The sequence below is a fragment of the Vidua macroura genome, chromosome 8, assembly GCF_024509145.1.
Source record: "Vidua macroura isolate BioBank_ID:100142 chromosome 8, ASM2450914v1, whole genome shotgun sequence".
NCBI lineage: Eukaryota > Metazoa > Chordata > Aves > Passeriformes > Viduidae > Vidua > Vidua macroura.
Genome location: NC_071578.1, coordinates 8160388 through 8172709, shown reverse-complemented (window position 1 = coordinate 8172709; position 12322 = coordinate 8160388). Strand labels below are relative to the sequence as shown.

General features: G+C 42.0%; 1 protein-coding gene across 3 annotated transcripts in view; it reads right to left on the bottom strand.

Moving 5' to 3' along the window:
- Nucleotides 1-560: 560 nt before the first annotated feature.
- Nucleotides 561-12322, bottom strand: part of ABLIM1 (actin binding LIM protein 1) — a 144536-nt gene continuing 132774 nt past the window's right edge. For 2 of the 3 annotated variants that reach the window (XM_053983489.1, XM_053983490.1), the window contains one exon: nt 9116-12109. In XM_053983489.1, the coding sequence (XP_053839464.1) occupies nt 12072-12109 (38 nt within the window). In that variant the 3' untranslated portion in view covers nt 9116-12071. Of the gene's footprint in view, nt 6710-7957; nt 8039-9115; nt 12110-12322 lie in introns of those variants that run through there. The other variant, XM_053983491.1, reaches the window with a different exon arrangement.

Below are 12322 nucleotides of genomic sequence, written 5' to 3'. Positions count from 1 at the left end.
CTGCTGCCACGATGCTCTGCTGGACCCCAGGTGTTCAGCACATTATGGGTGTGATAAACACCCCATTTCCTTGGGTGGCGTCATCCCCCACCTTCCACACCCACAACAAGGCTAGGCAGGTTTAAACTCCAGGTGATTAAGCCAACACCTAACTTAAAATGTAAAGTATTTTCAAGATGGGGACTAACATTTTAGCTGAATTTGTAAACATCAAGAACGGAAACAATTTGGCCTTTGAAGCTGACACAACAGCACGGTCTGTTTCACCTTGCTGGCATCTCAGGTCATTTTAAACCTCAATTGACCACAAAACTAACACTTCCATGTGGTTTACGTGATTCTATTTTCTATCTATCTATTCCTAGTGGCTTAGCTACAAGAAGCCTTGTGACAATTTTCAAACCTGTTTCTTTCACCTGTCTTGCTATTATCATTTATATCTCATTTCTCTGAGAGCTCTCGTCTTGAAAGCACATCCTATTTTTGTAAGAGAACTTCCTTATAACTCTGCAAAATGAAAAAGAAAAACCAAAATAAATGAGGCAACATGAATCCAGAAATTAAGAATAAAGCTCCAAACTTTATTCATTGACTTGAGTACAACAGTGATGCAGATTACAGTGGCACAGGAGTGCAATATGTGCTGTTTGCAGTATGACAGTGGAAACACTAATTGTACAGAACAGCAACCCAGCTCAACTTCTCATTATGCATACAAGCAGACTTACTGTACAGACAAGACATTGATTCACTTTTACAGAGACTCAGAAAAAGAGACAGATGAATGGAAAACACAGGGACACCTCCCCAAAACGCTGGTTTGTAACATGTGGAGGGAGGAGAAAAGAAAAATAAAATAATAAAAAAATCCTATTGCCAAAATCTACTGATTTAAAGGAAAGTATACCTTTAAAAAATTAGTTCCAGCTTCCAAAGCTTAAAAAAAGTCCCAGCTGTAAGGCCCCCTTACAGGAAGAGTTGTCCACAATGACCAAGCCTCACTGCTTGGACAGGGCTGCTCTGGGAGTGACACCGAGCTCCTGGCTGGGCACACACAGCAGCCAGAGCCTTCCCTGGCTCCAGGGGTGCAGTGCCAGTGAGAGGCTCCACTGCTGCCAGTGGGTTTGCATCTGGGAGGGAAGTGCATTCTGAAGGTGTTCAGTGACAAAAGCCCAGGCAAGTGTCCAGTGGGACCTGTCAAACATCCTAAGGGAGCTAGAGACTCAGCCTGGTAAGGCACCACTGGGATTCCCACAGCTGCTTCTGCTGCTGGAACCCTGCATTTCCTAATGCCCAGGGGCAAGGTCCTGTGGGCCTCAGCTCTGCAAGTCCTGGGAGCAACACTTGGACTAACTGTGGTGATCCTGACACAACAGGTCACTGTTTGCCTTCGGTCATCTCTTTTTTACCTCAAAAGAAGGACCACAGTGCACATGGAAGTATTACCTCTTCACAAAGACGAGCATTTTTGAGCAACTCATTAGCAGAAATCTATTTTCCTGTTAGAAGCCCTTTGGGCAACAAATAATTTATTTTGCATACAGGCAAACAACATTAATGGCCAATTACATTCCCACTTCCTGCACTGATGCTTACATTAAAATTAATAACACTTCTGCCAAATGTGGGCATCACACAGCTCCTGCCAGCAGAGTTGTCTGACTGAAAACTCGGTGTCTTTGCATTGCGATAGATTTTTTTGTTGCTGTTTCTTATCTTATTAAGCACAAAAAAAAAGGTGTGTGGGAGAAATCAAAAGGCAAAACTCACCAGCCAGAGCAATGCTGCAGCCCACAGTGATAGGAGTGTTCTACACTAAGGGAAAAAGGTGCATTGTGCTACTGTCACAGTGCTCAGGAGCTCTCTCCAGCTCTTCATTTTGCAGCAATGGGGTAAAAATGTACCACATATTGTCTAGACCAGCCTTTGCTAAGCTTCTATCCTGAAGACTATGCTGGACTCTAGTGGGTGTGTTGACAGGGCCACAAAGTTTGACAGGGCACAAAGCAGACTGTTACCTGGGGAGAACTGAATGGGGAAGGGGGCAGTGGAGACAAGCCCTAAGCATCCCTCTGGCATGGAAAGATGAATGGCATTTTGGACAGACGAGTTTAATTTTTGTTTCCTGCAAGTGTTTTATTGCATTGTCATTATCACTGACTGGTGTTCCTCACTGCTGTAGGTAACATTCAGGATGTGGACATCCTCCTTCATAAACACATTCCAGAGGAAAGCAATGAATCATGGAGTGAGAGAAAGGGTGGTTTTCATTTGTCTGCCCTACAAGCCTGTGGTCCAAATATGCCAACCTCTCCTCCTAAGTCAGGAGAAGCCAAGATAAATCATTCCCCAAAGAGTTTAGAGGATGTTCATATTTTTACCATTCTGAGACCTATTTTTCCTGTTGCTTGTTCTAACAGCTTCATACCAGTAATTTCAGTGTGGGTGCCCACATGCTATGAACTCCAAACTTCACTTCCCCACAGTTTGAAACAGGTACTACAGGCTCATGCCAGTGTTTTCCTCTAATCCTGCCAAGCATCACCCTGGCAAGCCCTGGGGAAATCAAGCTTATGCCAACCCTTCTCCTTCCCAGACCTTAACCCTTCTCTGTCCATTGATATTACCCTGCCAGGAGACGCAGGGACTGTGGAAAGGGATTCACTTCAAACCGTGTCTAACTTCAGTGTAGCTAACTTGTACAACAGAGGTTGCTGCTGAGCTCTCTTGAACAGCAGGACATCTGAACCACGTGGCTGAGAAAGGACTTCCCAACTGCAACAGGAAAAGGGCAGCAAGCACTTCAGTGTCTGGCCCACAGACTTAGGACTAGAGGACTTTGTAAGGAGAGATGACACCTGTCCTGACAGAAGTAAAAGCACTACTGGAGCCACAGAGATGTCTCATCCCACATAAAGCTATTGAGCTCTCCCAGCCCAACCTTTCACAGCACACCACAGTACATCCACAGCACACCACAATCCACATTTAATGAGCTCCAAATGGGGAGGGTGTGTGCCACACGTGCACCTGTGCTCAAGGATCTGCATCTGTACATAATCCCATGTGTACTTAACCCCACGTGTACACATGGGGTCATTCTGCAATGCTTTGACTGGGCCTTGCTCTTACATCACTCCTAAAGCAGAAAAGGAGAAAAAAGAAGACAAAAGCAATCAGTTTTTAGTCCCCTTGGTAATGACAGTGTTGACAGCATTGATGGGATGGGACTTCATCAGAAGCTCAAATGCTCTGCAGGAGATAGAAGAACACAAGCATGTACTTAAGGCATATTCATAGAATCATAGAATGATTTGGGTTGGAAGGGACCTTTAAAAATCATCTAGACCAACTCCTGACATGTCCCAAGGGAATATCAAAGAGGGGAATTACTAAGAACTGCTACTCAATGGATACCAGGAGAATGATTAATTGCTTACAAAGAAAATTCTCCCTGGGGCTACATTTTGTTTTTATTAGGTGGGAAGACCAGATGAAAGAACAGAAAATATTGCAGTGACAATCACTAAGAGCCCACTGCAGAAATCCTCCCTCCCCCATGGCTGGCTGCAGCGTGGGTTTTGTGGACAGATGATCTCTTGGGTGTGTCTACATGTAGGTGGTTGAGAATTAACTGCAGGCATGAAACTGAAGCTCAGAAAACCCTTCATGTTCTCAGTCAGGAATAAAGCAGTAGTAAGTCTAGTGCAGAGGGCTGTGAATTGACTGACTGCTCCACACCAATGAGATGGGAGCCAGCAGTGGCCCAAAAATCCAGTCAGAGATGAGTTATTTCTGCAACATCTAAGCTGGCTTCTCTTCATTCCTTCCCAAGCTTTAGCTGCAGTTTTAAATTCTCAGTTGATGAGGCAGATCCAAATTACCACCCATACAGGCTAAGAGGCTGAATTTTTTTTTTTTCTTTTTTTTTTCCTTTTTTTTTTTTTCTTTTTTTTTTTTTTTTTTGCATAGGAGGGAGAGGTAAGAAAACAACCTGGCTTAGTCATTTCTGAAATGACTGGGTAGTGTGTTCATATGTGCTGTGAGAAGTTCAGTAGTAACCTAGAGATGGAGACAGAAAAATGCAGACTGGCAGCTCACATCCTTGAGAGAGCAACTCCTCAGGTCTCAAAAGGGTATGGTCAAAGTGACTTGAACTAACAGACCTGTAATCCTTAATTGTTTGAGTGTCTCTAGGATGTGGGATGACAAAATGTGGAGAATTTTAATAATTTAAATGCATTAAAACTCAAATGTTTGTCTCAAAGTTAAGCCACACTTTGCAGGTGACCAAACACTGAATTTCTGAGACCCCAGCATTCATAATGTCTGTGAACATAAAACACTGCTGTTCTTTCACTGTATGTATTTGCTTTCAGCAGTCACTCAAAAATGCATTTTGAGCCCCTGACACTCCCATTTACTTCTCAGAGCTCCTCTAAAAACCTTTCAGATCTATGTTCTGAAAAAAGAGGTGATATATGTTACCCTGATCCCTGCTGCAACCTCAGTGCCACCCAGAGAGCTCACTCACAAGTGTGTGTGTCAGTGTCCCCAGGGACTTCTGTTCAGTGGGGATGGTGCCAGACCCTTGGTGGCACGTTCTCCAGCCTGTCCCACAGACCCACATTCCCTTAGGGACATGGAGCAGGTGCTGAGCCCTGGTCTCTGTCTCTCCCCTACTGAATCTTCACATCAGATTTTATCACAGGAACCACAGTGATCTGTCACAACAGGACCTCCTAAACCAGCAAAGAAGAGGCAGGGTTTGGGCTGTCCTGCACAGTTCATGGTGAAATGTCATTTGGTGATACAGAGAACTCAACACAGTGATACTGAATCTCAGAACTACATGGGACTGTTTCCTCTTCCTGACTTCCAGATTTTAACACCAATGTCTCATAGAACAGAAAATACAAAGGTTCTGATGTCTCCAGTGCCTGAAGTTTCTGCATTAAAAAGGAAACCTTGATATTCTTTGACAGACACAGAACCTAAATGACCCTCTCCTATCAGGAGACAGGCTCATTAGTGCAGTTATGCATTGGCAGTTAAGCACCAAGGAAGAGAAAAAGCAGCCACACTGCATCCATTCCATTACTTTGGTGCTCATGTCCTCCTCTGCATAGGACTTGCCCAGAAGCAGTTAAGGTATATACAGGCAGTTTTTCAAGCTGCAGCATATTGGAAGAAGACTGAAAGCAATAAAGAGCTCAATGCAGCTCAGAAACTGTCTTGCATGATTACTCTGTCTTCAAAAACCAAGTCAGGCACAAAGGGAAATAAAAATAACCAAGGCTGGAGCTTTGATGCTTCAAGAGAGGGAAAAAAAAAAAAATCTGTGCCCTCTTTTCCAAGCACAAGTGAAAACCTACATTAACCAAAATGAGTGCTTGGCCCCATGCACTGTGCCATACTGACAACAGCTACTGCAGTTTAATCAAAAAGCCTCTACTGGCAGAGCTTGGCACCTTGATGGTACCTTTTAATTCATAAACATTTCCTCCCTAAGAGGGATGAATTTGCATGTTAGCTTGCAGAGAACCATTCTCCCTGCTGTTGTAAAATCCCACAACTCCACTGCAGCCTGATGAGCTGTACTAGTATTTACTACCAGGGAGTTTGTCCTGAAATCTCTGGGTGCAAACCAGGGCACACTTAAAATAGCATTTTTTCACTCTGCCACTCCCACACCTAGCACCCAACCTCCTGGAGTACATTACAAGAAAACTGACTCTTCTCCATTATTCCCATTACTTAAGTGATCTTAAATTATTCCAAGGACTGGTTAAGCTCCAGCCTTATTAATTCAAGCAGAAAGTGTGGAAGAGCGAAGACTGACAACACACACAGACAGCAATTCACTCTTATATCCTAGCAAATATTTACAAGGAGTCCATTTTCCAGAAATCCAAGTGGTGTGTCCTGCAGGTGAGCAGAGTGCCCACCACCACAGGCTGTGTTACACGAAGAAGACACCGTGTCAGAAGAGTGCCAAGTGAGAAACTGTTGGGTGAAAGACTTGCTGTGACCATGTGGATAAGTTACAAGGGGCTTCTCCTTCACTACAGACCTACCTATGTCCCTCTGCATATATACACCCATATATACACACATACACACACACAGAGATAGATGGAGAGATATAAATACATGTGTGCACACAGGCAAACACTCATACACATATATATATATATATTTATATATGTATATATTCTCTTCCAGTTCTTGGAGTGGTTACAACTACTTTAGTCTACAAGGTGTCCTAAGGGCACTTCCTGGCTCTAGCAATAAAGTCCATCATATTGTGGAGAGAAGTAAAGGGAATATCATTGAGGGAGAAGAACAGAACAGTTTTCTATCTTGTACAGCATCAGGTAACAGATTGACACCTCTGAAAACTATCATTGCTGTTTCTGAGCACAGATATTTTCTCCCTGCATTCCAGGAGGGCAATTGTTGATCTTGTTCAACTGCAGAGGTGCCACTATGTTGATTTTCCCTTTCTGGTGGGTAAGTAGTTGCTTCCAAACAGTTTGGACTGTGTGATACAATATTCTATGCATCATTTGCGGTTGGTGTGTTTAAAGGGAGATTAAAAGAGTTTTGCTTTTTTCTTCATGTCGTTGCGTCTCCAGAGAGGTAACTTGTCAAACTCCTGTATCGTCATGCCAAATATTTCTTGAAAAACTTCAGGTGCTAAGTGACGCTTTAAAAAAATAAAAAACAGGAGGGGAAAAAAAAAAGGAGAAAAGGCAATGGTCAGTCAAAACCAAAGAGACACAACAGGAGGTTGGAGTGTCTTAGGGATTTTATGTTGCTGTGTAAGAGCCATTGCTAGAAAAATTAATGCTTTGGCAATACACACATATCCAAGTCCTCATGGACTTTGTGCCCAAGGAACCACTCAGGGAATATTTCATTTGCTGAATAAGCAAGAGACAGAGAAATGATTAGTCTGAAGCCATCCAACAAGCAGTGACAGACCAGAGAACAGGACCAGCTCCTGCATGCCCCTGTCCCAGGCTTTAGCAAGTCACCTCTGCTTTTGGAAATCCGAACAGCCACTGGGATTTTAGGAGTGCCCTGCAGAGGGGCTGCAGCTTGACGTGCTCCAAGTTCTGAGAAGGAAGATGTCTGGCCAGGCTAACTGTGCCAGCACACCTCTCTGCTGCTAATGAAACACTTTTTGGTGCTGTCCTGTGCACAAGTTACTTCTTATTCAGCCGCTTTACAGTGCACTGGATGGGGAAAGTATCTCCCCATGGCACTAATGTAACACAGCACTGAATTCTGATTAGTGACCACGTATCTAATACTAAAAATGGGCATAAACCCAAATTGTTACCCAAACTAACCACATTTTTGTGGCTCCTTCCATTCATCTCCACAGAAGATTAACTGACTACAAACGACTTAAGCATCCCCAGCATTCCACTGGGCTGCTTAAGTCTTCCTAATCACAAAGTTGTAAACTATATTTGCTTGTTGGCAGAGATTTAGATCTTCGTATTTTTGGATATCAGCCAGTCTTCTAACTAAGTCACAGGACTCATGATGAGTTAAAGAAAGTTAGACTTTTGGTCCTCAAGGATAGCTGACACTGACTCTTAGCTAAGAGATGGTCCAAGAACAAAGTATTGCTCCATTCCAGTCCGGATCTTATGAAACTTGTGCAATTTTGGGCTTTTAGCAAATCCACAAGTATATAATGAAAGGCCTGAAAACAGAAGGGGATTGTGAGAAGCTCAGTCTATGAGCAGGGAGACAAAGATGTGAGAGATTGTTTGAGGAGATGCAGCTGCTTCCTCCCAATGTCTGATTCCTCTTTCCCTTTCCCTGATTAGTGCTGAGAGATCTTCCCACATTTCTCAGGACTCACATTTCAGTGTTTCAGCTTTCACAAACAACAAACAACTTTAGCAGGAAAGAGCATTTAGGAACTTGCTTCTCTTACCTCCAGCCTGGTTCTGTCTACATCTTTTAGTATTTTATTTCGCCCTCTGTTGGTCACCATGAGTATTTCATATGGAAAAATCTGTTAACAACGTATAAAAAGGGGGGAAAAGAGATATTTATATTTATAGTCTAAAGCAGACAGAACAAAATGTGTGTCATTTTCATAAACACACAAGTATGTGTTTTATTTTTCAAAGCAAATATCAGTTTAGTGGTTTTTTTTTCTTATTCTTTTTTTTTCCTAAAGTTGTGTGGAAAACAAGCTGATCTGAACAGATCCAGAACTTGTTTAGCATTGAACTACCTCACACTGTAAAACCACAATTTATATGCTGTATAGAACACATCAGCTGGCTTTGGTCAGGCCGAGTCCTTTCCAGACAATGTATTTCCTCATCCATCAATGTATAAATCTATTGAAGTAATTGCATTTGTCATTCATTGGTCTAACTAATGGTTGCCAGAGTGTGGACAGCCCTAAGGACTGACAGTGAGTGGGCCTTAAAATAATGGAATTACATAAAAACAGCAGCATCTCTGAATAAGCAAAATATTAATTAGTGGAGGCCACTGCATTCAGTAGAATTTATCACATGGTTTTCCTTGCCTTTTTTGATAGTTAAAGAATTCAAACAACTAACAGAAGCAGTGCTGCTTGGAAAGGATTTCAGAAAATATTAAAATCAGTTTCTGGAATCATCCCTGACAAATAAAACTGTGTTCTATTTATTTTTTTCCCTTGGATAGACACTTCCATGCCTGGAATGACTTAGGAGAGCTCATGTTCTGTCTGCCAGAGCATCTCTAAGAGCCCTTCCTACTGCCTGTGTCTGTAGGAACATGTCCCAGACCCTTCATCCAACCCCTACTCAAGTCAATGAAGTTTTTCTGGAAACTTCAGTAGCAACTGGCTTAGCCTTTACTGTCATTTATGGGTCTTATCTTAGTTGCCCACTGGGAACATGAGTGAGACCACCAAAAATATCCTGGAGAGAGCTGAGCTATTATTAAATGCTATTAATTACATTATTTCAACATCTGAAGAAGTTTGACTTAATCAAATTTTGTGCAGTACTCAGCAATTAAGTTCATTCCATTGTTAACAATTATCCCAATGAACTTTTCAAAAACATAACAAATAACATTCAGGCATCAATGAACACACGACTGATTTTATTGTAGAGTAATAATTATTTAAATAACGTGTGCTTACATACCAATCGTGAGATATGTTTCTTATGAGATTCTGACATTGTCACAATTGTACAATTAAGTCTATACTTGGAATTACATTTTTTATGTTTGGTACCGGAAAAGGCTACTATAAACAGCATTATAGGAAACTAAAATGTAACTTTTCATATTTAAACAGGCAGAATTTAAGTCAAGATCTATGGTTGTAAGTACATTTTATATTTAAATATTCACAAAAAGGCATGTCTCAATCTGGGCTAGCAAGATGCACAAATTCTGTCCTTTCTGGTGAACCATTTGGTAATATCTGCTCATTATTAGGATTGTTAATCTTTACTTTTCATGTGTTTCATGCTGACTCTGAATCGGCTTATTTTATTTTAGCAGGCGTAGGTTAGTGTTGGACAATTGACATGAATAAAAACAGTGCCAATTCACACATCCTGAGGGTCTGGCATCACCTTTATAAATAGCAACAGAAAGTGATCTATCATCTTAGGAAATTTCCCATATATTTTATAACTAAAATAACCATTAATAAATAACCATTAAATGTTGTCATTAATAATACTGACAGAATTTGTCACCCAGAATAGCATCCCTAATCAATGGGTACATCAACAGCAGTGGTGATTGTACGAATTACTATTGCACTGAAAGAGAAATTATTTGGAATAAAAAGTAGCATCTTCGGAGTCCCCATAGTCTTAGTTATATAATATATAAAACCATTTGTAACTGCACAGTGCACTGGGGTCTCAGCTTATAAAGCCAGGGTTATTGCCTTGTACAGTTTGCCTGGAGGTGTCTTGGAAGCACAAGAAGCAATCTGGTTTGCAAAGTGAGCTCCTCACTTAACTGCAGAGATTCTGATTCTTGCAACATTGGCAAAATCATGATTTCATGGAAGGTTCACCAGCAATAAAGTTGTAAGATTTAAAACACAGCCTGGTTGAATTCCCTCTATATGTTATATTCATTTTTTACTCTGGCATCTCTAGACATAGCTGTAAAAGCATTTAAATTTGTATCTTAAATTATAATTAGCAGACTTGGTCTCTTTTTCCAATAGATCTCCTGAAGAGTTTCTCATATAGGGAATTCAACACTATGGACAGGTCTCAGGTTAACAGTGCTGAGAGCAGAGGAACAGATCCAGACAGACACATTACTTCCAGTCAAAGATTTCCCATAATCTTTGGAATTAAGATAGCCTCAACAGTGTGTTGTGAGCCACAGTATTCTGCAGCACTTTCCAAACTGGACAGATCTGAGACCTTCCCAGTGAGTTTGGCCTGGTGCTTTGGCTGGTGAAAGCCTGGCAGAGAACCAGCTATGGAGCACCTTCCACATCTGTCACTTTGTCCCTAACCCAGGGATCACACCTGGGCTGCCCTCAGCCTGCCTGAGCACTAACACCTGCAGAACACAGTCCAGAACAAAGGGAGAGGTTTGGCACATCAGGAGCAGGGACTGAGGTGAGGTAAAAGAAAACAAGGGAACTGAGACATTTCCCATATTTTATCTGCATTTCACAGTAAAACCTTCAATGTCTTGAAGGAAAAGTGAATAACATCTGCACTTGCCTTTGGCTCCAACATGTTAGGCATAGATACTCCTCTGTCCATTCTCATTCCAGGGACATGACCATCCGGGAGGGACTGCATCGGATACAGGCACACATCAGACACAAAGGTTACACACACAGAGGGTAAAGGCACTCAAGCAGTGGTGAAGACAAAGGTGAACTTGCCCTGAGACTTCCTTCAAGTCTTAATTCTTGGTCTTATTATTTCAATCATTGCCATGGCTACTGTTCACCACTCCTCTGAGGCAGGCAGAGGGATCCTTCAGTCCCCTCAGCCTCCACAGCTCCTGTCCCTGCTCAGGCTGGTGACAGCCCCCCCAAGCTGACCAGCACCACTTTCCAGGGGACCTGGGCACCCCAAGAGAGTGGTGGTCCCTCTCCCACCCCAGTGACAAGGTGAAGTTCTTCTCTAGTTCTTCCCTAGCATTAATTCAGATCCCACCCAACAGCACAGAAAGCACTCTTACATCTCTGGGCTTTCCCTCCTCTTGTAATTTACTGTATCAGCTGAGGGATTTTTTTTTTTTTTTTTTTTTTTGTCTCTGCAATAGGCAATTTTTACTTTGAACACAAACAGGGATAGGGTAAAATGTGCTGTTTTGACACAGGGACTACATCTAAGGAAATAACATTTGGAGCACAATACATGGACAGCTCTGCTCCCCTCCCATCATCTCATTCTCTTTCCAATCATCATGATTTTGATATACCATTAACAAAATTATCCAAGTAATTAAACAATTTCTTAAATTGCCATTTCATATTGTGGTTGTGCTGAGGAGCCAGGCAGACTCAAACCATTCTGAAAAAAAACCCTGCAGGCAGTAATTGAAGTAAAAAGGTTTCTATTTGCAAGCACACTTCTTTCCGGCTCATCTGGGATGGCAGCACTGTAGGAAACTACTGATCAGCCACCTTGTCTGGAGAGCAAATTCCAGGGTAAAACTGAGCAAAATTGAGCAGTTCAAAGCTCCTGGTATGAGAGAAAATTTCCTCCGGAAGAGACTTTCTATGTGTCTCTGGGGTCAGTACTAGAGAGGCTGGAAATAAATCCACCCTCAGGTGTCCAGAGAAGGCTATTACAGATAACTCATACAGGAACAGACAGTGGATTTTACAGAGCAAGTCACAGAACAGGTGTGAGCTGTCTCAACTCAGCTCTGGGGAGGTAACAAGGAGGAATCCAAGGCTGTGCCTGCTTTTTGTTGATAAGGATCTACATTGGTGATTATGCTCAAACATGCAGGAAAATCAAAGCTATTGTCTTAAGAAACCCTTCCCTGTAGCAGAAATTTCAGAGTTGAACAAGTAGCTGCTTTAGGTTCTGCTGTCAGTTGATTGATGAAAACCCGTACTCTACCTGGAAATCTGAAAAGCAAAAGAGAAATCCCATCAGCTTTAGAGTGTGCAAGGACAGGAATCAGTCACAATCTACCAGAGAATCCTTCTCTGTTTTCTGGTCTACCTGATTTTTCCAAAATCCCATCTGTTTCTCTAAAGCCAGCAACATTTCTAATTTTGGACTTTGTAGAATCAAACACTCCAAGTATTGCAGTTATTTTCATTAACTCTCCAAGTTTT